Below are 26230 nucleotides of genomic sequence, written 5' to 3' on the forward strand. Positions count from 1 at the left end.
ATTAGGGATGAGACAGTATGGATTTTTTGTGGGGGGGGGTTTACTTCGCGGAGATTCGCAGAGTTTTTTTCTGCTCTTCTTGCCCCCCCCCCCCCCCCCGAGATGCCGATGCCCATGTTGGCCATTCCCAAATACGCCACTGCAGCAGTCTGAATTTGAATTTCCCCGTTGTTTTGTGAGCAGGCCTAGCTGTTGCAAGGCGTATAAAATATCTTGTCAAATCGCTTTTGCACAAGAATGTTGCAAATGATTGGAAATTGCAAGCAGTCTTGTGATTTTTGGGGGATTTAACTGGCCTTTAGAATCAAAGCCTTTTCATGACGCTTTCTTTCATTAATCTCGTGGATTTATTCATAATATCAAAGTCGGCTAAATCATGCGGTCATGGATGCTGCAATGGGAGTTAAAACTAGTAGCCTATAGGCTATAGGCTACAACATTGGTTATTTAGGCCTGGCTGTATCACACAATATTGTAAACGTCACTAAACGGCTTGTTTAGGTGGAGATTACATTTGCAATATTTTATTTTGTAAAGCTCATTGGGAATGGGAACGCACTGCTGTCTGAAGCATGAGGAGATGCCGTAGCCTCGGCCTACACTCTCGCCGTTCGATGCAAAATAGCCTATTTATTATTATATATGATAAAAGGTCCTCTTTAGTCTCTTTATAAGGATTAATATATTTTGTATCGAACGAAGACAGTGTGCGGCATCTCATCTTTCTTTGATTATGCCGGTTTAGCAACTGGAAGTCGGGAATGGATATAGAAGGGCCCAGTCTACTTCCTGGATCGAATAATAGGCTTTTTTTTATCGACTAGACACAGGCGATTGAATAGGCTGAGTTCTAGAGCCCTACAGTGCAACACATGATGGAAAATACACACTATTGAAATTAGGCTCAGTTTATTAATAGCAAGCTTATATTAAACTAGAAAGTAGCTAGCTACTGCTAATACTACTAGCCTAGGACCGGGCAATCTCCATGCACCCACCGGCGAAGACCGTGCGTCTCTAGCCCACTCAGGTGCTGAATTGTGGGGTCCGTGGCGTGGTGGCGAGTCTCTGCCCCCTGATGATGGTGCCGAACAAATCATCATACCGTGAAAACAGTAAGTCACACAGCTTAGATACTTACATTGTACGGATCAGCACAGTTGTGTGAGTGGGCTAGAGACACAGTCTTTAATGGTGGATGCATGGAGATTGCCCGGAGGTCACTGTACTGTCCCCGACTAGCTGTGACCCAAGGGGGTGGAGTCTCACCACCACGCCACGAGCCCCATAACTCAGCACCTGTGTGGGCTAGAGACACATGGTCTTCACCGGTGCGGGCGGGTAGGTGGCCCGGAGAGGGCTACACTGTCCCCGACCAGCTCTGACCTGAGGGGGCGGAGTCTCACCCCCACGCCACTATCCACGCCACAGACCCCACAACTCAGCCCCTGATTGGGCTAGAGACACACAGTCTTCGCCGGTGGGTGCATGGAGATTGCCTGGTCCGTAGTAGTTCTAGCAGTAGCTGTTACATACAGCTGCAGCAGCTAGCCCACCTCACATTTTCTCCAGGAAATGTACTTTCTAGTTACAAAATTAACTGTTGCAAGCAACTTGAAATGTAAAGTTTCAGCAGCGCATTATTGTGTAATACCGTAAACACAGGGAATGTCACGGTTCTAATACCGTGGACATTTTATACCGCGGTTCTCGGTTTTACGATATACCGTCTCATCCCTAGCTCTAATAGTATCCGGTTGCCTGTCTTGGCCAGAACAATCTTAAAAGAAAGACTTTTCATCATGCGACTCCACTCGTGGTTAAATGAAGTTTCAGTTTGCTAGTACTGGTGTGACTGGAGCCCAACCCTGATGTTGGTAGTAGTGTTGGTGTGCCAGTGCTACTGTGCGTCTACTGGTCTTTGCCGGTGTGTCTACTGGTCTCGTCGGTGTGTCTGCTGGTCTCGCTGGTGTGTCTGCTGGTCTCGCTGGTGTGTCTGCTGGTCTGTTCCTACCTGACCTTGTCCAGGAGCTGGATGTACTGGTCAGTTCTTACCTGACCTTGTCCAGGAGCTGGATGTACTGCCGGAGCTCCCAGCCCACCTGCGCCAGCAGCCTCAGATCATCCTGTTGAAGTTCCATCACCGGGACACAACCCTCGAAGAACTTACTCACAAACATGCCCGCCCTGGAGGAGACAGGAGGAGAGGAGGGGGGGCAGGGAGGGGAGGGGGAGGAAGAGGGAGGGGAGGAAGAAGAGGACAGGAAAGGGGGGGGGGTTAGAGAGAGGAAAGAGAAAGATTAAATAAATTAAAAATCAATTTCTGTGGTTACATTACATTTATTACAGTACATTACATTAGTCATTTAGCAGACACTTTTATCTGAAGCGACTAACAATAATTGCATTTAACGTAGGAAAAGCCAATGTACTACTACTTGCCAGAACTCACAAGTGCATCTCCTTTCTAAAACAAGTGAATAAGAGCATAATCTAGTGCTGAAGGCAAAGTGCAAGAATGGCAATCTAAAATACAATAGGTGCTTAAGAGGGAGGATCGTTGTAGTACTTCTTGAAGAGATGAGTTTCGGGCCTGTGGTGAAAGATGGGCAGCGACTCTGCTGTCCTGACGTCAGTGGGCAGTTCGTTCCACCACTGGGGGGCCAGGACAGAGAAGAGCCGTGACCGTGTCGATCGACCGCAGGGGCCTCGGAGTGACGGGGCAACCAGTTGCCCTGAGGTAGCAGAGCGTAGCGGTCGGGAGGGGGTGTAGGGTTTGACCATGGCATAGAGGTAGGGTGTAGGGTTTGTCCATGGCATAGAGGTAAGGGGGCTGTTCCTTTCATTGCCCTGTAGGTTAGCACCAGAGTTTTAAACTGGAAGCGAGTCGCTACAGGGAGCCAGTGTAGGGAACAGAGAAGGGAAGTTGTGTGGGAGAACTTGGGGTGGTTGAACACCAGGCGAGCAGCAGCTTTCGTTCCGGGGGTTTAATGGCTGATGCCGGGGCCACAGCATGGAGGGAGTTGCAGTAGTCCAGGCGGGAGATGACCAGGGCCTGGATGAGCACCTGCGCCGTTTCATCAGTGAGGAAAGGGCGAATCCTCCTGATGTTGTAGAGCATGAATCTGCAGGAGCATGTGACGGATGTGATATGTGCAGAGAACGACAGTTGGTCATCCAGGGTCACACCCAGATTCCTCGCAGTCCGAGTCGGCATCACCACTGTGTCTTCAATGGTGATGGCCAGGTCCCGGTGCGGACAGCCCTTCCCCGGGAGGAACAGCAGCTCAGTCTTGTCCAGATTGAGCTTGAGGTGCTGTCATCCACTCCGAGATGTCAGCCAAGCACCCAGCTACGTGTTAGGATAATTCTCTGGAGAGGAGAGGAAGTTGATGAAGTTGAGGAGGATAAAACAGGGGACTATGGGACCTGTAGTCCAGACTCCCTGTTGATGAAGTTGAGGAGTGACTCAGGGACTATGGGAACTTTAGTCCTGCCTACCTGTTGATGAAGTTGAGAAGTGACTAGGGGATTGTGGGACTTGTAGTGCAGCCTCCCTATTGATGAAGTTGAGGAGTGACTAGGGGATTGTGGGAACTGTAGTCCAGCCTACCTGTTGATGAAGTTGCCCAGGTTGTTGAGCAGCTCGGAGTTGTTCTTCAGCGCCATGTCGGCCCAAGAGAAGGCGGAGTCCTGGCCCTCGGGACGCATGTAGAGCAGGTAGAAGCGCCACACGTCGGACGGGATCCCCGTGTCCTTCGCCATGTCTCCGAACACGCCCACGCCGCGACTCTTGGAGAACTTGGTGTCCTCATAGTTCAGGTACTCTGAGAGGGGGAGAGGAGGGGGGAGGGGGAGAAGTACATGAGGTCATGGAAAGAAACTCCCCAGATATACCGTACACACTGTAGCTATTAATGCACAGTAAAAGTCAGTGTAACTTCCCTGTTACCTTGTGTTTTTAATAACATTATTTCTAGCTTTAAGAAATTGTAAGGATGTTTATAACACACATATACACATGTACTATGTATGTTATAAAACAATGTGTAGGTACACAAAAAAAAAATCTGTTGATTCAACATAAATGAATCATGGACATCGGTTGCATGAAATAAAATCATGTTTTGCTATCATTAATCTTTCATAGGAATATAGTTAGACAATTTTATAATAGACAAACATGATTTTATGCAATTTAATCAAAATATTTTCATGTTCATGACACAATAAAACATGTTAGACAAACATGATTGTAATTGTGTCATGAACATGAAAACTTTGGGATTAAATTGCATAAAAATCATGTTTGTCTATTATACAACTGTATAACTATATTCCTATGAAAGATTCATGACAAAACATGATTTTATGGCACCAATGTCCATGATTAATGGAGGTAGATTCAACACTTTTTTCAGTGGTCTAATATTGTACTTATAACTGATCCAATATTGATCTGATCTTTGATCGATATTGGATCAGTTAGTATGCACAATATTATACCACAGTACCCATGCTACTAAATTCATATTTTGCAAAATTCAGAATGAATTGACTATTTCAAGGAATGTTTGGTTACTGGGCAACACCTGTCTCCTACTGAACTTCCTGTGAGTCGTCTGATACTGGGTCAGGGGCTGATACTGGGTTAGGGGCTGATACTGGGTCAGGGGCTGATCCTGGGTCAGGGGCTGATACTGGGTTAGGGGCTGATCCTGGGTTAGGGGCTGATACTGGGTCAGGGGCTGATACTGGGTCAGGGGCTGATACTGGGTTAGGGGCTGATCCTGGGTCAGGGGCTGATACTGGGTCAGGGGCTGATACTGGGTTAGGGGCTGATCCTGGGTCAGGGGCTGATACTGGGTCAGGGGCTGATACTGGGTTAGGGGCTGATCCTGGGTTAGGGGCTGATACTGGGTTAGGGGCTGATACTGGGTTAGGGGCTGATCCTGGGTCAGGGGCTGATCCTGGGTCAGGGGCTGATCCTGGGTTAGGGGCTGATCCTGGGTTAGGGGCTGATCCTGGGTTAGGGGCTGATACTGGGTTAGGGGCTGATACTGGGTTAGGGGCTGACACTGGGTTAGGGGCTGATCCTGGGTTAGGGGCTGATCCTGGGTTAGGGGCTGATACTGGGTTAGGGGCTGATCCTGGGTTAGGGGCTGATACTGGGTTAGGGGCTGATACTGGGTTAGGGGCTGATACTGGGTTAGGGGCTGATCCTGGGTTAGGGGCTGATCCTGGGTTAGGGGCTGATACTGGGTTAGGGGCTGATCCTGGGTTAGGGGCTGATACTGGGTTAGGGTAACAGGAAGTTCTCCTGGATCCAGCATGGTAGTAACCGAACATGCCTTGACATGGTCAATATAGTACATTACAGTTCTGTTAGTTCTAATTGGAAAAGATACATTAAAACTGATATTACATTAAAACTGATATTACAGTACAACATCACTTTTTTAGAAGATTTCTTTATTTGTCATGCACAAGTGCACTTGACTCAAACACACATGTAATTGGCAACTGTAAACCGTTTAGTTAACTGAATGGTTCACTAAATAAACCAAATGTGGATCCCTGTAACACCAGTAGAACTGACATGAACATTGTCAGTGCATTGGGACGGCTTAAACGTTTCAGGGTTAGTACAGTAGTACAATTACAAAAACCTTATTTGTGCAAAAAAAGTGACAATGAACTGGTTAGGTTGGAGCTGCTGGCACAGTGTGGCAAAAGAATGAAAACACTAACATCCACGATTTGCCCATATCCTCTCTCACCTTAACCCTTTGTCTGAACGTTCGGGGAGGAGTACGTAACCATTGAAAAAAATAAAAAATAAAATAATAGAGGTTAATGACCTATTGTGGTACTTACACCTCACTCAAAAAGTTTCAGTTTCAAGGCTTGTGCCTTCTTTGACAGTGTACTGCCATCCAGCTCCATTAGGATTTTCTGTACAACTTCAAATGTGTACCTCAGTTCTGCAGGGTAGATTTAAATTATACATCAGACCAAACAGCATGGCTGTGGCGAAGGGCACGCTCGGAAGGTCTCGCAGTACAGCCTGCCCGAGGACGATCCCGATGTCCCCTTCACTTGGGTTGTCGCTCTTTATGTTGAAGATCCCCACTGTGGTCTCCTCGATCCCATCCTGGATGGTGGCTTCGTCTGCAGTCTGGAGAATAACATTGTCAAGTTATATTACTTGAAATATGAACATTGATCTGGAAAAATGCATGAATGCGTTGAAAAGAGATTGACGAGAACTGAACGCAGCCATTTGAATCTGGTGAACGTGAACAAGAACTAGATCATTTTGGGGGGCTGTGAACATGTAGGTCATATTAAGGAAGATGGGAAATCAAACTAAATCAATGAGAATTAAAAGTAGTCTAGCCTAACTCGCAGTGTTAATTTCGTTGATGAGAACTATGACGAAAACTATTCGTCAACGACATTTTTTTGGTTATCGTCACGAGACGATAACTAAATAAAAATGAATGTATGATGACAAAAACTATGACTATATCTATTCACATTTTCGTAGGGTTAGGGTTAGGGTTATTTGGAGAACAGTCATCCCGAAATTCACGAGAAGGTAAGCACCCCCCCACCCCCGGCTAACGTTACTGTATTAGCTAAAACCAAGCTGGTGTGTTTCTGAAATACTTCAAATACAATACAAGCTAAAAGAAACCAGTGTTTCACGTAGGTTTGTGGCGGGGGAGAACTGAAGTGTCTGATCATTCCCCCAACTAGTGCTGACATGATAATGTTATAGCTTGCTATATCAGGCACAAATACAGTTAGCATCAGACTGGGGGAGAGGAATGCTTCATTATGAAACTGTCTGACAGAAGCAGCCACGCTTCTGTCAGTCTGCCCCAGGGCAGCTGTGGCTACAGATGTAGCTTACCACCACCGGTATGTGTCTGAATGAATACTGGACTCTGTAAAGCGCTCTGGGTTCCATGAAGGGCGCTATATAAATTCAACTTGATTGATTGATTGAACTAAGCCTGTTAAATTTGAGTTGTCTAAATCTATGGTAGATTTTGTCGACTAAAATCGTTATGATATTTAGTCAACTAAAACTAGACTAAAACTAAAACAAGTCAGATGACTAAAATAAGACTAAAACTAAATGGCATTTTAGTCAAAAGACTATGACTAAAACAAAATCAGAATTTGCTGTCAAAATTAACACTGCTAACTCGACTACAAAACAATGCTAGATTCAGATTCTTCGCCTTGAGGCTCGTTCATTTATAGGCTACTATCAGTGTTTCACATGATTAAGGCTGTTGTGCGAGCATCAAGAGCAAGTGAGAGAAGTGTCAAGTAATGTTTGGATTAGGTTTAGGTTCATTAATTTGGGGTTAGGGCTGGTAATCATGTGGGGTTAACAGGCTCTGCATCGATGGGAACAAGCCTCTACCCATTGTGTTGCTATAAATTACACTGCATTAGCACATCTTATGCATAAAAGGAAATTACAGTCTATGATTCTATAATAGACTGTAGCAATAGATCACGGCGCGCATATACAATAACTATTTTTGGGACTGTGAACTTAGTTCAAAATTGTGAACTATGAACTATGAACTTGAACACTTTAGTTGGACTTACATCATACTCCCTCACCAGGCGATCTGGCTTCTCGTTGAGGTACACACAGAGACCCTTGAGGATGGACTTCCTTCCAAAATCGATGTCATCGTTCTGAAAAGAGTTACCAGTATTTCATTTATCATAACAACCGACAAGGGGATGTTGGATCACTGCAATGCTCAAAGGAAAATTACATGAGATAACTGTCATTTTTGTCACTTTGGCGGCCCCTTGTGGTCATAAAATTACTTGACAATCACTTGACAACACAAACGCTTGTGGAGAAGACTGGACTGGAAATCAGGTACCAAATATCAGTCTTTCTTTTATGTGCATGTAGATAAATTACACTGAACAACATTTTCAGTTTATTAGTAAACAGCGCAAAATGCGTCACTTCCGTGAGTGTACTAGCCAGTACACCGACATTCTAAAATAGAAAATTCACAGGGACATGTGGTCTCATGTCACAAAAATTATTTTGGGGGTCTTGCTAAGGCCAATCCATACACTAATAACAAAATAAGTGAATATTTATCTATAACAATGCTAAAACGTGCAGCTTTAAATTTGACTTTCAATGAACTTTTTGGGAAGCCCGGGAAAGATTGAGGGCAGAAAACTCACATTCATTGTAATGTGCTGACACTTAGGGAAGGACAGAAAGCTGATTGCTAATGGGGGAAGTGCCCCTTTAGTGCAGCTAAAAAAAAGTCTATCCGAAAGCCAGCATCCCAGGCCACCTAAACAGAAGGACTGAAATTATGTTCAGTCAGGGTTGGAGAGGACGACAAAAGTCCTGTGCCCTGTGGTTACTGCATACTTGTGCCCATCACTGTTGTACAAAAACTGTACATCATTTGCAGGTAATAAACCACATTACATTTTCTTTTAATCACCATCAAGTAACACCTATTAGAGTACAAAGAATTGGGGTACACTATTCTATCAAATACTTTTCTGGAATAAATGTACATACCTTGTCCATGGCTTCCTGGATGGCCATCAGTTTTTTGCCGATCACACCTCCTCTCTTTTCAAAGAGCTGCAAAAGACTGAAGGTGTGCATGTCAAGCTGGGACATGAACCTCGATTGGAGAGGCATTGTTGTGAGGCGCTTAAACTCAGCATTTATCTGAAAGAAAAGAGCACACCCGCCAAATGTCAACTTCATAAAGGGCACGGGTCCCAAGAGTGATACACCTAACCCAATGTTGTTCTAGAGTTGAGTATCCCTTTAAGAAGATTCCTGTACAGTTGGATGTTTTAAACTTCTGAAAGAAGCTGTGTAAAAGGAAACTCTCATACCTCACTCACGTCAAAGAACGCTGGCCATCTTGCCATGAATGTCTCCACCATGGGTGTCTCAGAAATCACTTCTCGTCTTCTATAAGCAAATGTTCTGTCCATTTTCCTCTTCACCACCTCCCTGTTGTTCCTTCTCTTTACGTCTGAGACAAGTTCTTCTCTGATCTTTTCTAAGCTTGTTTCGGATTCTCCGATGGGAAATGGGGGGCAGTAGTTGACTTCAGACCGCCGTGGTTTCTTAACGGCTACAGCTGGAGTTGACATTCCTTGTGGCTTGTTCTTCAGACAGTTTACAGTCACTTCAGTGCATCCGAGTTCTCAGCTGAGTGCGGTATCCATAAAGTTTATTAGCCAAACTAACCTTCCAGCCGGCGCATCCAGTGAGGGAACCTTTCTCCTTCAGGCAAGGATGTTTTGAGATAAGGGCGTTTGCAACCATGTCAAATTCCTGGCCTTTGCAGTAGACTTTATACTTGATAATTTCTTGCACTAAACCATCAAGAATGTTGGTCTTTAGTTTAACATCGGGAATAAGCAAAGTGCCATTTTCTTTGTAAGCAGCATTCCCCTTCTCAAGTTTTATCTCTGAATCATACGAGAACTGGGGTACATTGAAAGTGTCAGGCCAAGGTGATCTTGAGCTTGATTCTGACCCAGATGAGGAGCGACTATCTGATCTTGAGCTTGACCCAGGAGATGACAGAATATCTGTGTCAAAAGACAAGGCACTACCAGGTGAACCTGGAGGGAGAACTGAAGAACCAAAGGCCTAAGATGAGGTAGAAGGTGGAGGGAGAACCAACTAACTGAAAGAGTCCTCAGGTGAACTCTCAATCTGGATGACTTTAACAGTCCCTCTATCCACAAGGTCATCCACTGAGGTCAGGTTCATGAACTGATTTGTAAACAGTGGATCCATGAACTGAAGACGGAAGTTAAAGTTGTCACACTGTCTCTTCACCTCTTGAACAACTTCCTTAAGAGTGCCAGGGAAACCATCATCAAATGTCACCCTTCTGCAGTCGTTGTCCTTCATGCAGACTCTCAGCACCTTTGAGGCAGACATCCTTAATCTGTGAAAGAAACAAAAAGATCAGAGCCAATAGTTGGTGCACATGTAATGTTGAGTACCTCTGCCGCCAGGGGGCAAAGGTGGTTGTCTTTCATATTATCATGTTATATAGCTAACTGTGTGTGTGCGTGCATATGTGAGTTTTTTTTTTTTTTAATAGTTTATAGCACTAGCCTGGGCACTAGCCTGGGCCCGTTATATAATTTATCTTAGATCTGTTGATGACATCAACACAGGGCCCTCCACTTCAGGTGGATAGCACTTTTTTGCTCCACCATCTGGGAGAGATAGGATACATAATGGTCACTAAGAACTTCAGAGTTCCTGTGCATATGGGAAAATCTGACAGAAGTACATAGCACCTCTTCAGCCCTCCATCAGTCTGGCCACTAGGGCTAGAGACTGAAGCCAGAGAACAGCAGCTGGCAACGATAACGTGTCAACTCGTCTGACCAGTGAATCATTGAAACATCTGTTAGCGTCAGAGTATCGTAAGTATCGTTTGCCTGACTGAACTCTGCACTGGATGGATTGCTCAGAGATGGCAGAACCTGTGTCAGATTCTCCAAAGGGACACTGAAGCTCTGAGTGAGCACAGAGTAGCCCATTACTGATGGTGGAGCAGAACAGGGCTGTCCTAAGACACATTTAGCCAATCAGGTCAGAAAAGCAGAAAATCCTGTTTAATCAGGAAAAATCACATCCCTGAATTATACCTTTAAGTGCAGCTATTTGATACAACTAAAATTTAAACTTGGTATTAACAAAATCCCCTGATATTCTGCGAATTGGGTCCAAAACATCAAATCCCCTGTCAATGTTCTAGAAATTACATTACCTGTGGGAACCTTTATGACTGACACCCAAGAAAGAGGGGAATAAATTGGGAAGCCAGATGCACACCCAAGCATGCACAAAATAGAATTAGAATTTATCCAACCTTTATTAACCAAAATTTATTAACCAACCTTTTATGATAATGTGTCTCTTTAAGGTTACCATGCGGCTTGTTCCGACCCTGTATTCACTCAGTGGATAACAATCCAACAGTTCATCAAGTGCCAGAAGTTTGATTTCTTTTGAGGGTGATGGGTTTAGTGCAAAGGCTTTGTAGTGTTCACTGTACCAGCCACACAACACTAACAACCAGGAACAACCTGCCATTTATGATACACATCTGAAAGATTTCTGCGAAATCTGGTAATCCAGATGTTGACCCGTGAGCAACTACCATACCGCTACTGTACACTATTCCCTGACTTGATGCCTTCTTGGCGAGATGCACTTCAGATGTGTCTGGGTAGTTCTCCCTAATAACCTGAGCTATTTCGTCTGTCACAACATCTATTGGGACTGTGGAAACACTGGAGACCTCCAAGTCAGATTTACCATGAGACGGAGAGTTTAGATAGAAAGCAACCATTAACTGATGCTTTGTAGCCAAGGACAGAGGTATGTTCTTAAAACAGCTGGTATGTTTAACTATCTTCATGAAAAAGCTATGTTTGGCCTCAAAGCGCATGGTCCATTGTCCGACCAGAGGACCAAAAGCACGAATCATGTGAGGGTAGTGCTCTATGTAGTGGTGCTTTGGGAGATGTTTTACACCAGGAAACTGCTCTGCATACCTTTGCCTGTGTTCTGTTATCTTACTCTCAAGGTAGGAGATGGACTCATCTGTATGTATGGGTGCAACAACAAGTTCAACGATTTCTTTTAAATCCATGAGCACAAGCCATGCTGGCTCACCTTCTGGTATAAGATGTCCTACCACAAAGGGCAGCAACCTCAACAAGGCCCAGTTTTCGTGAGCGTTGCCGCCTATGGTTTTCCGAGTCTGAGTCACAATACTTGCTGGTACCACATTTTGCTCCACCATCTGGGAGAGATAGGATACATAATGGTCACTAAGAACTTCAGAGTTCCTGTGCATATGGGAAAATCTGACAGAAGTACATACCACCTCTTCAGCCCTCCATCAGTCTGGCCACTAGGGCTAGAGACTGAAGCCAGAGAACAGCAGCTGGCAACGATAACGTGTCAACTCGTCTGACCAGTGAATCATTGAAACATCTGTTAGCGTCAGAGTATCGTAAGTATCGTTTGCCTGACTGAACTCTGCACTGGATGGATTGCTCAGAGATGGCAGAACCTGTGTCAGATTCTCCAAAGGAACACTGAAGCTCTGAGTGACCACAGAGTAGCCCATTACTGATGGTGGAGCAGAACAGGGCTGTCCTAAGACACATTTAGCCAATCAGGTCAGAAAAGCAGAAAATCCTGTTTAATCAGGAAAAATCACATCCCTGAATTATACCTTTAAGTGCAGCTATTTGATACAACTAAAATTTTAACTTGGTATTAACAAAATCCCCTGATATTCTGCGAATTGGGTCCAAAACATCAAATCCCCTGTCAATGTTCTAGAAATTACATTACCTGTGGGAACCTTTATGACTGACACCCAAGAAAGAGGGGAATAAATTGGGAAGCCAGATGCATACCCAAGCATGCACAAAATAGAATTAGAATTTATCCAACCTTTATTAACCAAAATGTATTAACCAACCTTTTATGATAATGTGTCTCTTTAAGGTTACCATGCGGCTTGTTCCGACCCTGTATTCACTCAGTGGATAACAATCCAACAGTTCATCAAGTGCCAGAAGTTTAAATTCTTTTGAGGGTGATGGGTTTAGTGCAAAGGCTTTGTAGTGTTCACTGTACCAGCCACACAACACTAACAACCAGGAACAACCTGCCATTTATGATACACATCTGAAAGATTTCTGCGAAATCTGGTAATCCAGATGTTGACCCGTGAGCAACTACCATACCGCTACTGTACACTATTCCCTGACTTGATGCCTTCTTGGCGAGATGCACTTCAGATGTGTCTGGGTAGTTCTCCCTAATAACCTGAGCTATTTCGTCTGTCACAACATCTATTGGGACTGTGGAAACACTGGAGACCTCCAAGTCAGATTTACCATGAGACGGAGAGTTTAGATAGAAAGCAACCATTAACTGATGCTTTGTAGCCAAGGACAGAGGTATGTTCTTAAAACAGCTGGTATGTTTAACTATCTTCTTGAAAAAGCTATGTTTGGCCTCAAAGCGCATGGTCCATTGTCCGACCAGAGGACCAAAAGCACGAATCATGTGAGGGTAGTGCTCTATGTAGTGGTGCTTTGGGAGATGTTTTACACCAGGAAACTGCTCTGCATACCTTTGCCTGTGTTCTGTTATCTTACTCTCAAGGTAGGAGATGGACTCATCTGTATGTATGGGTGCAACAACAAGTTCAACGATTTCTTTTAAATCCATGAGCACAAGCCATGCTGGCTCACCTTCTGGTATAAGATGTCCTACCACAAAGGGCAGCAACCTCAACAAGGCCCAGTTTTCGTGAGCGTTGCCGCCTATGGTTTTCCGAGTCTGAGTCACAATACTTGCTGGTACCACATTTTGCTCCACCATCTGGGAGAGATAGGATACATAATGGTCACTAAGAACTTCAGAGTTCCTGTGCATATGGGAAAATCTGACAGAAGTACATACCACCTCTTCAGCCCTCCATCAGTCTGGCCACTAGGGCTAGAGACTGAAGCCAGAGAACAGCAGCTGGCAACGATAACGTGTCAACTCGTCTGACCAGTGAATCATTGAAACATCTGTTAGCGTCAGAGTATCGTAAGTATCGTTTGACTGACTGAACTCTGCACTGGATGGATTGCTCAGAGATGGCAGAACCTGTGTCAGATTCTCCAAAGGAACACTGAAGCTCTGAGTGACCACAGAGTAGCCCATTACTGATGGTGGAGCAGAACAGGGCTGTCCTAAGACACATTTAGCCAATCAGGTCAGAAAAGCAGAAAATCCTGTTTAATCAGGAAAAATCACATCCCTGAATTATACCTTTAAGTGCAGCTATTTGATACAACTAAAATTTAAACTTGGTATTAACAAAATCCCCTGATATTCTGCGAATTGGGTCCAAAACATCAAATCCCCTGTCAATGTTCTAGAAATTACATTACCTGTGGGAACCTTTATGACTGACACCCAAGAAAGAGGGGAATAAATTGGGAAGCCAGATGCACACCCAAGCATGCACAAAATAGAATTAGAATTTATCCAACCTTTATTAACCAAAATTTATTAACCAACCTTTTATGATAATGTGTCTCTTTAAGGTTACCATGCGGCTTGTTCCGACCCTGTATTCACTCAGTGGATAACAATCCAACAGTTCATCAAGTGCCAGAAGTTTGATTTCTTTTGAGGGTGATGGGTTTAGTGCAAAGGCTTTGTAGTGTTCACTGTACCAGCCACACAACACTAACAACCAGGAACAACCTGCCATTTATGATACACATCTGAAAGATTTCTGCGAAATCTGGTAATCCAGATGTTGACCCGTGAGCAACTACCATACCGCTACTGTACACTATTCCCTGACTTGATGCCTTCTTGGCGAGATGCACTTCAGATGTGTCTGGGTAGTTCTCCCTAATAACCTGAGCTATTTCGTCTGTCACAACATCTATTGGGACTGTGGAAACATTGGAGACCTCCAAGTCAGATTTACCATGAGACGGAGAGTTTAGATAGAAAGCAACCATTAACTGATGCTTTGTAGCCAAGGACAGAGGTATGTTCTTAAAACAGCTGGTATGTTTAACTATCTTCATGAAAAAGCTATGTTTGGCCTCAAAGCGCATGGTCCATTGTCCGACCAGAGGACCAAAAGCACGAATCATGTGAGGGTAGTGCTCTATGTAGTGGTGCTTTGGGAGATGTTTTACACCAGGAAACTGCTCTGCATACCTTTGCCTGTGTTCTGTTATCTTACTCTCAAGGTAGGAGATGGACTCATCTGTATGTATGGGTGCAACAACAAGTTCAACGATTTCTTTTAAATCCATGAGCACAAGCCATGCTGGCTCACCTTCTGGTATAAGATGTCCTACCACAAAGGGCAGCAACCTCAACAAGGCCCAGTTTTCGTGAGCGTTGCCGCCTATGGTTTTCCGAGTCTGAGTCACAATACTTGCTGGTACCACATTTTGCTCCACCATCTGGGAGAGATAGGATACATAATGGTCACTAAGAACTTCAGAGTTCCTGTGCATATGGGAAAATCTGACAGAAGTACATACCACCTCTTCAGCCCTCCATCAGTCTGGCCACTAGGGCTAGAGACTGAAGCCAGAGAACAGCAGCTGGCAACGATAACGTGTCAACTCGTCTGACCAGTGAATCATTGAAACATCTGTTAGCGTCAGAGTATCGTAAGTATCGTTTGCCTGACTGAACTCTGCACTGGATGGATTGCTCAGAGATGGCAGAACCTGTGTCAGATTCTCCAAAGGAACACTGAAGCTCTGAGTGACCACAGAGTAGCCCATTACTGATGGTGGAGCAGAACAGGGCTGTCCTAAGACACATTTAGCCAATCAGGTCAGAAAAGCAGAAAATCCTGTTTAATCAGGAAAAATCACATCCCTGAATTATACCTTTAAGTGCAGCTATTTGATACAACTAAAATTTTAACTTGGTATTAACAAAATCCCCTGATATTCTGCGAATTGGGTCCAAAACATCAAATCCCCTGTCAATGTTCTAGAAATTACATTACCTGTGGGAACCTTTATGACTGACACCCAAGAAAGAGGGGAATAAATTGGGAAGCCAGATGCACACCCAAGCATGCACAAAATAGAATTAGAATTTATCCAACCTTTATTAACCAAAATTTATTAACCAACCTTTTATGATAATGTGTCTCTTTAAGGTTACCATGCGGCTTGTTCCGACCCTGTATTCACTCAGTGGATAACAATCCAACAGTTCATCAAGTGCCAGAAGTTTGATTTCTTTTGAGGGTGATGGGTTTAGTGCAAAGGCTTTGTAGTGTTCACTGTACCAGCCACACAACACTAACAACCAGGAACAACCTGCCATTTATGATACACATCTGAAAGATTTCTGCGAAATCTGGTAATCCAGATGTTGACCCGTGAGCAACTACCATACCGCTACTGTACACTATTCCCTGACTTGATGCCTTCTTGGCGAGATGCACTTCAGATGTGTCTGGGTAGTTCTCCCTAATAACCTGAGCTATTTCGTCTGTCACAACATCTATTGGGACTGTGGAAACACTGGAGACCTCCAAGTCAGATTTACCATGAGACGGAGAGTTTAGATAGAAAGCAACCATTAACTGATGCTTTGTAGCCAAGGACAGAGGTATGTTCTTAAAACAGCTGGTATGTTTAACTATCTTCTTGAAAAAGCTATGTTTGGCCTCAAAGCGCATGGTCCATTGTCCGACCAGAGGACCAAAAGCACGAATCATGTGAGGGTAGTGCTCTATGTAGTGGTGCTTTGGGAGATGTTTTACACCAGGAAACTGCTCTGCATACCTTTGCCTGTGTTCTGTTATCTTACTCTCAAGGTAGGAGATGGACTCATCTGTATGTATGGGTGCAACAACAAGTTCAACGATTTCTTTTAAATCCATGAGCACAAGCCATGCTGGCTCACCTTCTGGTATAAGATGTCCTACCACAAAGGGCAGCAACCTCAACAAGGCCCAGTTTTCGTGAGCGTTGCCGCCTATGGTTTTCCGAGTCTGAGTCACAATACTTGCTGGTACCACATTTTGCTCCACCATCTGGGAGAGATAGGATACATAATGGTCACTAAGAACTTCAGAGTTCCTGTGCATATGGGAAAATCTGACAGAAGTACATACCACCTCTTCAGCCCTCCATCAGTCTGGCCACTAGGGCTAGAGACTGAAGCCAGAGAACAGCAGCTGGCAACGATAACGTGTCAACTCGTCTGACCAGTGAATCATTGAAACATCTGTTAGCGTCAGAGTATCGTAAGTATCGTTTGCCTGACTGAACTCTGCACTGGATGGATTGCTCAGAGATGGCAGAACCTGTGTCAGATTCTCCAAAGGAACACTGAAGCTCTGAGTGACCACAGAGTAGCCCATTACTGATGGTGGAGCAGAACAGGGCTGTCCTAAGACACATTTAGCCAATCAGGTCAGAAAAGCAGAAAATCCTGTTTAATCAGGAAAAATCACATCCCTGAATTATACCTTTAAGTGCAGCTATTTGATACAACTAAAATTTAAACTTGGTATTAACAAAATCCCCTGATATTCTGCGAATTGGGTCCAAAACATCAAATCCCCTGTCAATGTTCTAGAAATTACATTACCTGTGGGAACCTTTATGACTGACACCCAAGAAAGAGGGGAATAAATTGGGAAGCCAGATGCACACCCAAGCATGCACAAAATAGAATTAGAATTTATCCAACCTTTATTAACCAAAATTTATTAACCAACCTTTTATGATAATGTGTCTCTTTAAGGTTACCATGCGGCTTGTTCCGACCCTGTATTCACTCAGTGGATAACAATCCAACAGTTCATCAAGTGCCAGAAGTTTGATTTCTTTTGAGGGTGATGGGTTTAGTGCAAAGGCTTTGTAGTGTTCACTGTACCAGCCACACAACACTAACAACCAGGAACAACCTGCCATTTATGATACACATCTGAAAGATTTCTGCGAAATCTGGTAATCCAGATGTTGACCCGTGAGCAACTACCATACCGCTACTGTACACTATTCCCTGACTTGATGCCTTCTTGGCGAGATGCACTTCAGATGTGTCTGGGTAGTTCTCCCTAATAACCTGAGCTATTTCGTCTGTCACAACATCTATTGGGACTGTGGAAACACTGGAGACCTCCAAGTCAGATTTACCATGAGACGGAGAGTTTAGATAGAAAGCAACCATTAACTGATGCTTTGTAGCCAAGGACAGAGGTATGTTCTTAAAACAGCTGGTATGTTTAACTATCTTCTTGAAAAAGCTATGTTTGGCCTCAAAGCGCATGGTCCATTGTCCGACCAGAGGACCAAAAGCACGAATCATGTGAGGGTAGTGCTCTATGTAGTGGTGCTTTGGGAGATGTTTTACACCAGGAAACTGCTCTGCATACCTTTGCCTGTGTTCTGTTATCTTACTCTCAAGGTAGGAGATGGACTCATCTGTATGTATGGGTGCAACAACAAGTTCAACGATTTCTTTTAAATCCATGAGCACAAGCCATGCTGGCTCACCTTCTGGTATAAGATGTCCTACCACAAAGGGCAGCAACCTCAACAAGGCCCAGTTTTCGTGAGCGTTGCCGCCTATGGTTTTCCGAGTCTGAGTCACAATACTTGCTGGTACCACATTTTGCTCCACCATCTGGGAGAGATAGGATACATAATGGTCACTAAGAACTTCAGAGTTCCTGTGCATATGGGAAAATCTGACAGAAGTACATACCACCTCTTCAGCCCTCCATCAGTCTGGCCACTAGGGCTAGAGACTGAAGCCAGAGAACAGCAGCTGGCAACGATAACGTGTCAACTCGTCTGACCAGTGAATCATTGAAACATCTGTTAGCGTCAGAGTATCGTAAGTATCGTTTGACTGACTGAACTCTGCACTGGATGGATTGCTCAGAGATGGCAGAACCTGTGTCAGATTCTCCAAAGGAACACTGAAGCTCTGAGTGACCACAGAGTAGCCCATTACTGATGGTGGAGCAGAACAGGGCTGTCCTAAGACACATTTAGCCAATCAGGTCAGAAAAGCAGAAAATCCTGTTTAATCAGGAAAAATCACATCCCTGAATTATACCATTAAGTGCAGCTATTTGATACAACTAAAATTTAAACTTGGTATTAACAAAATCCCCTGATATTCTGCGAATTGGGTCCAAAACATCAAATCCCCTGTCAATGTTCTAGAAATTACATTACCTGTGGGAACCTTTATGACTGACACCCAAAAAAGAGGGGAATAAATTGGGAAGCCAGATGCACACCCACGCATGCACAAAATAGAATTAGAATTTATCCAACCTTTATTAACCAAAATTTATTAACCAACCTTTTATGATAATGTGTCTCTTTAAGGTTACCATGCGGCTTGTTCCGACCCTGTATTCACTCAGTGGATAACAATCCAACAGTTCATCAAGTGCCAGAAGTTTGATTTCTTTTGAGGGTGATGGGTTTAGTGCAAAGGCTTTGTAGTGTTCACTGTACCAGCCACACAACACTAACAACCAGGAACAACCTGCCATTTATGATACACATCTGAAAGATTTCTGCGAAATCTGGTAATCCAGATGTTGACCCGTGAGCAACTACCATACCGCTACTGTACACTATTCCCTGACTTGATGCCTTCTTGGCGAGATGCACTTCAGATGTGTCTGGGTAGTTCTCCCTAATAACCTGAGCTATTTCGTCTGTCACAACATCTATTTTGACTGTGGAAACACTGGAGACCTCCAAGTCAGATTTACCATGAGACGGAGAGTTTAGATAGAAAGCAACCATTAACTGATGCTTTGTAGCCAAGGACAGAGGTATGTTCTTAAAACAGCTGGTATGTTTAACTATCTTCTTGAAAAAGCTATGTTTGGCCTCAAAGCGCATGGTCCATTGTCCGACCAGAGGACCAAAAGCACGAATCATGTGAGGGTAGTGCTCTATGTAGTGGTGCTTTGGGAGATGTTTTACACCAGGAAACTGCTCTGCATACCTTTGCCTGTGTTCTGTTATCTTACTCTCAAGGTAGGAGATGGACTCATCTGTATGTATGGGTGCAACAACAAGTTCAACGATTTCTTTTAAATCCATGAGCACAAGCCATGCTGGCTCACCTTCTGGTATAAGATGTCCTACCACAAAGGGCAGCAACCTCAACAAGGCCCAGTTTTCGTGAGCGTTGCCGCCTATGGTTTTCCGAGTCTGAGTCACAATACTTGCTGGTACCACATTTTGCTCCACCATCTGGGAGAGATAGGATACATAATGGTCACTAAGAACTTCAGAGTTCCTGTGCATATGGGAAAATCTGACAGAAGTACATACCACCTCTTCAGCCCTCCATCAGTCTGGCCACTAGGGCTAGAGACTGAAGCCAGAGAACAGCAGCTGGCAACGATAACGTGTCAACTCGTCTGACCAGTGAATCATTGAAACATCTGTTAGCGTCAGAGTATCGTAAGTATCGTTTGACTGACTGAACTCTGCACTGGATGGATTGCTCAGAGATGGCAGAACCTGTGTCAGATTCTCCAAAGGAACACTGAAGCTCTGAGTGACCACAGAGTAGCCCATTACTGATGGTGGAGCAGAACAGGGCTGTCCTAAGACACATTTAGCCAATCAGGTCAGAAAAGCAGAAAATCCTGTTTAATCAGGAAAAATCACATCCCTGAATTATACCTTTAAGTGCAGCTATTTGATACAACTAAAATTTAAACTTGGTATTAACAAAATCCCCTGATATTCTGCGAATTGGGTCCAAAACATCAAATCCCCTGTCAATGTTCTAGAAATTACATTACCTGTGGGAACCTTTATGACTGACACCCAAGAAAGAGGGGAATAAATTGGGAAGCCAGATGCACACCCAAGCATGCACAAAATAGAATTAGAATTTATCCAACCTTTATTAACCAAAATTTATTAACCAACCTTTTATGATAATGTGTCTCTTTAAGGTTACCATGCGGCTTGTTCCGACCCTGTATTCACTCAGTGGATAACAATCCAACAGTTCATCAAGTGCCAGAAGTTTGATTTCTTTTGAGGGTGATGGGTTTAGTGCAAAGGCTTTGTAGTGTTCACTGTACCAGCCACACAACACTAACAACCAGGAACAACCTGCCATTTATGATACACATCTGAAAGATTTCTGCGAAATCTGGTAATCCAGATGTTGACCCGTGAGCAACTACCATACCGCTACTGTACACTATTCCCTGACTTGATGCCTTCTTGGCGAGATGCACTTCAGATGTGTCTGGGTAGTTCTCCCTAATAACCTGAGCTATTTCGTCTGTCACAACATCTATTGGGACTGTGGAAACACTGGAGACCTCCAAGTCAGATTTACCATGAGACGGAGAGTTTAGATAGAAAGCAACCATTAACTGATGCTTTGTAGCCAAGGACAGAGGTATGTTCTTAAAACAGCTGGTATGTTTAACTATCTTCTTGAAAAAGCTATGTTTGGCCTCAAAGCGCATGGTCCATTGTCCGACCAGAGGACCAAAAGCACGAATCATGTGAGGGTAGTGCTCTATGTAGTGGTGCTTTGGGAGATGTTTTACACCAGGAAACTGCTCTGCATACCTTTGCCTGTGTTCTGTTATCTTACTCTCAAGGTAGGAGATGGACTCATCTGTATGTATGGGTGCAACAACAAGTTCAACGATTTCTTTTAAATCCATGAGCACAAGCCATGCTGGCTCACCTTCTGGTATAAGATGTCCTACCACAAAGGGCAGCAACCTCAACAAGGCCCAGTTTTCGTGAGCGTTGCCGCCTATGGTTTTCCGAGTCTGAGTCACAATACTTGCTGGTACCACATTTTGCTCCACCATCTGGGAGAGATAGGATACATAATGGTCACTAAGAACTTCAGAGTTCCTGTGCATATGGGAAAATCTGACAGAAGTACATACCACCTCTTCAGCCCTCCATCAGTCTGGCCACTAGGGCTAGAGACTGAAGCCAGAGAACAGCAGCTGGCAACGATAACGTGTCAACTCGTCTGACCAGTGAATCATTGAAACATCTGTTAGCGTCAGAGTATCGTAAGTATCGTTTGCCTGACTGAACTCTGCACTGGATGGATTGCTCAGAGATGGCAGAACCTGTGTCAGATTCTCCAAAGGAACACTGAAGCTCTGAGTGACCACAGAGTAGCCCATTACTGATGGTGGAGCAGAACAGGGCTGTCCTAAGACACATTTAGCCAATCAGGTCAGAAAAGCAGAAAATCCTGTTTAATCAGGAAAAATCACATCCCTGAATTATACCTTTAAGTGCAGCTATTTGATACAACTAAAATTTAAACTTGGTATTAACAAAATCCCCTGATATTCTGCGAATTGGGTCCAAAACATCAAATCCCCTGTCAATGTTCTAGAAATTACATTACCTGTGGGAACCTTTATGACTGACACCCAAGAAAGAGGGGAATAAATTGGGAAGCCAGATGCACACCCAAGCATGCACAAAATAGAATTAGAATTTATCCAACCTTTATTAACCAAAATTTATTAACCAACCTTTTATGATAATGTGTCTCTTTAAGGTTACCATGCGGCTTGTTCCGACCCTGTATTCACTCAGTGGATAACAATCCAACAGTTCATCAAGTGCCAGAAGTTTGATTTCTTTTGAGGGTGATGGGTTTAGTGCAAAGGCTTTGTAGTGTTCACTGTACCAGCCACACAACACTAACAACCAGGAACAACCTGCCATTTATGATACACATCTGAAAGATTTCTGCGAAATCTGGTAATCCAGATGTTGACCCGTGAGCAACTACCATACCGCTACTGTACACTATTCCCTGACTTGATGCCTTCTTGGCGAGATGCACTTCAGATGTGTCTGGGTAGTTCTCCCTAATAACCTGAGCTATTTCGTCTGTCACAACATCTATTTTGACTGTGGAAACACTGGAGACCTCCAAGTCAGATTTACCATGAGACGGAGAGTTTAGATAGAAAGCAACCATTAACTGATGCTTTGTAGCCAAGGACAGAGGTATGTTCTTAAAACAGCTGGTATGTTTAACTATCTTCTTGAAAAAGCTATGTTTGGCCTCAAAGCGCATGGTCCATTGTCCGACCAGAGGACCAAAAGCACGAATCATGTGAGGGTAGTGCTCTATGTAGTGGTGCTTTGGGAGATGTTTTACACCAGGAAACTGCTCTGCATACCTTTGCCTGTGTTCTGTTATCTTACTCTCAAGGTAGGAGATGGACTCATCTGTATGTATGGGTGCAACAACAAGTTCAACGATTTCTTTTAAATCCATGAGCACAAGCCATGCTGGCTCACCTTCTGGTATAAGATGTCCTACCACAAAGGGCAGCAACCTCAACAAGGCCCAGTTTTCGTGAGCGTTGCCGCCTATGGTTTTCCGAGTCTGAGTCACAATACTTGCTGGTACCACATTTTGCTCCACCATCTGGGAGAGATAGGATACATAATGGTCACTAAGAACTTCAGAGTTCCTGTGCATATGGGAAAATCTGACAGAAGTACATACCACCTCTTCAGCCCTCCATCAGTCTGGCCACTAGGGCTAGAGACTGAAGCCAGAGAACAGCAGCTGGCAACGATAACGTGTCAACTCGTCTGACCAGTGAATCATTGAAACATCTGTTAGCGTCAGAGTATCGTAAGTATCGTTTGACTGACTGAACTCTGCACTGGATGGATTGCTCAGAGATGGCAGAACCTGTGTCAGATTCTCCAAAGGAACACTGAAGCTCTGAGTGACCACAGAGTAGCCCATTACTGATGGTGGAGCAGAACAGGGCTGTCCTAAGACACATTTAGCCAATCAGGTCAGAAAAGCAGAAAATCCTGTTTAATCAGGAAAAATCACATCCCTGAATTATACCATTAAGTGCAGCTATTTGATACAACTAAAATTTAAACTTGGTATTAACAAAATCCCCTGATATTCTGCGAATTGGGTCCAAAACATCAAATCCCCTGTCAATGTTCTAGAAATTACATTACCTGTGGGAACCTTTATGACTGACACCCAAAAAAGAGGGGAATAAATTGGGAAGCCAGATGCACACCCACGCATGCACAAAATAGAATTAGAATTTATCCAACCTTTATTAACCAAAATTTATTAACCAACCTTTTATGATAATGTGTCTCTTTAAGGTTACCATGCGGCTTGTTCCGACCCTGTATTCACTCAGTGGATAACAATCCAACAGTTCATCAAGTGCCAGAAGTTTGATTTCTTTTGAGGGTGATGGGTTTAGTGCAAAGGCTTTGTAGTGTTCACTGTACCAGCCACACAACACTAACAACCAGGAACAACCTGCCATTTATGATACACATCTGAAAGATTTCTGCGAAATCTGGTAATCCAGATGTTGACCCGTGAGCAACTACCATACCGCTACTGTACACTATTCCCTGACTTGATGCCTTCTTGGCGAGATGCACTTCAGATGTGTCTGGGTAGTTCTCCCTAATAACCTGAGCTATTTCGTCTGTCACAACATCTATTTTGACTGTGGAAACACTGGAGACCTCCAAGTCAGATTTACCATGAGACGGAGAGTTTAGATAGAAAGCAACCATTAACTGATGCTTTGTAGCCAAGGACAGAGGTATGTTCTTAAAACAGCTGGTATGTTTAACTATCTTCTTGAAAAAGCTATGTTTGGCCTCAAAGCGCATGGTCCATTGTCCGACCAGAGGACCAAAAGCACGAATCATGTGAGGGTAGTGCTCTATGTAGTGGTGCTTTGGGAGATGTTTTACACCAGGAAACTGCTCTGCATACCTTTGCCTGTGTTCTGTTATCTTACTCTCAAGGTAGGAGATGGACTCATCTGTATGTATGGGTGCAACAACAAGTTCAACGATTTCTTTTAAATCCATGAGCACAAGCCATGCTGGCTCACCTTCTGGTATAAGATGTCCTACCACAAAGGGCAGCAACCTCAACAAGGCCCAGTTTTCGTGAGCGTTGCCGCCTATGGTTTTCCGAGTCTGAGTCACAATACTTGCTGGTACCACATTTTGCTCCACCATCTGGGAGAGATAGGATACATAATGGTCACTAAGAACTTCAGAGTTCCTGTGCATATGGGAAAATCTGACAGAAGTACATACCACCTCTTCAGCCCTCCATCAGTCTGGCCACTAGGGCTAGAGACTGAAGCCAGAGAACAGCAGCTGGCAACGATAACGTGTCAACTCGTCTGACCAGTGAATCATTGAAACATCTGTTAGCGTCAGAGTATCGTAAGTATCGTTTGACTGACTGAACTCTGCACTGGATGGATTGCTCAGAGATGGCAGAACCTGTGTCAGATTCTCCAAAGGAACACTGAAGCTCTGAGTGACCACAGAGTAGCCCATTACTGATGGTGGAGCAGAACAGGGCTGTCCTAAGACACATTTAGCCAATCAGGTCAGAAAAGCAGAAAATCCTGTTTAATCAGGAAAAATCACATCCCTGAATTATACCATTAAGTGCAGCTATTTGATACAACTAAAATTTAAACTTGGTATTAACAAAATCCCCTGATATTCTGCGAATTGGGTCCAAAACATCAAATCCCCTGTCAATGTTCTAGAAATTACATTACCTGTGGGAACCTTTATGACTGACACCCAAAAAAGAGGGGAATAAATTGGGAAGCCAGATGCACACCCAAGCATGCACAAAATAGAATTAGAATTTATCCAACCTTTATTAACCAAAATTTATTAACCAACCTTTTATGATAATGTGTCTCTTTAAGGTTACCATGCGGCTTGTTCCGACCCTGTATTCACTCAGTGGATAACAATCCAACAGTTCATCAAGTGCCAGAAGTTTGATTTCTTTTGAGGGTGATGGGTTTAGTGCAAAGGCTCTGTAGTGTTCACTGTACCAGCCACACAACACTAACAACCAGGAACAACCTGCCATTTATGATACACATCTGAAAGATTTCTGCGAAATCTGGTAATCCAGATGTTGACCCGTGAGCAACTACCATACCGCTACTGTACACTATTCCCTGACTTGATGCCTTCTTGGCGAGATGCACTTCAGATGTGTCTGGGTAGTTCTCCCTAATAACCTGAGCTATTTCGTCTGTCACAACATCTATTTTGACTGTGGAAACACTGGAGACCTCCAAGTCAGATTTACCATGAGACGGAGAGTTTAGATAGAAAGCAACCATTAACTGATGCTTTGTAGCCAAGGACAGAGGTATGTTCTTAAAACAGCTGGTATGTTTAACTATCTTCTTGAAAAAGCTATGTTTGGCCTCAAAGCGCATGGTCCATTGTCCGACCAGAGGACCAAAAGCACGAATCATGTGAGGGTAGTGCTCTATGTAGTGGTGCTTTGGGAGATGTTTTACACCAGGAAACTGCTCTGCATACCTTTGCCTGTGTTCTGTTATCTTACTCTCAAGGTAGGAGATGGACTCATCTGTATGTATGGGTGCAACAACAAGTTCAACGATTTCTTTTAAATCCATGAGCACAAGCCATGCTGGCTCACCTTCTGGTATAAGATGTCCTACCACAAAGGGCAGCAACCTCAACAAGGCCCAGTTTTCGTGAGCGTTGCCGCCTATGG

The 26230-nt window shown here is 43.9% G+C and overlaps 1 protein-coding gene across 1 annotated transcript in view; it reads right to left on the bottom strand.

The window, feature by feature from the left end:
• Positions 1–26230, bottom strand: part of mars1 (methionyl-tRNA synthetase 1) — a 64136-nt gene that overhangs the window by 4460 nt on the left and 33446 nt on the right. The window contains exons 15-16 of the mRNA XM_084462693.1: positions 3614–3827; positions 2056–2187 (exon numbers count right to left, since the gene is read on the bottom strand). Of these exons, the coding sequence (XP_084318819.1) occupies positions 2056–2187; positions 3614–3827 (346 nt within the window). The remainder of the gene's footprint in view (positions 1–2055; positions 2188–3613; positions 3828–26230) is intronic.

The sequence above is a fragment of the Borostomias antarcticus genome, assembly GCF_949987555.1.
Source record: "Borostomias antarcticus genome assembly, contig: scaffold_69, whole genome shotgun sequence".
In the NCBI taxonomy this organism is placed as follows: Eukaryota; Metazoa; Chordata; class Actinopteri; order Stomiiformes; family Stomiidae; genus Borostomias; species Borostomias antarcticus.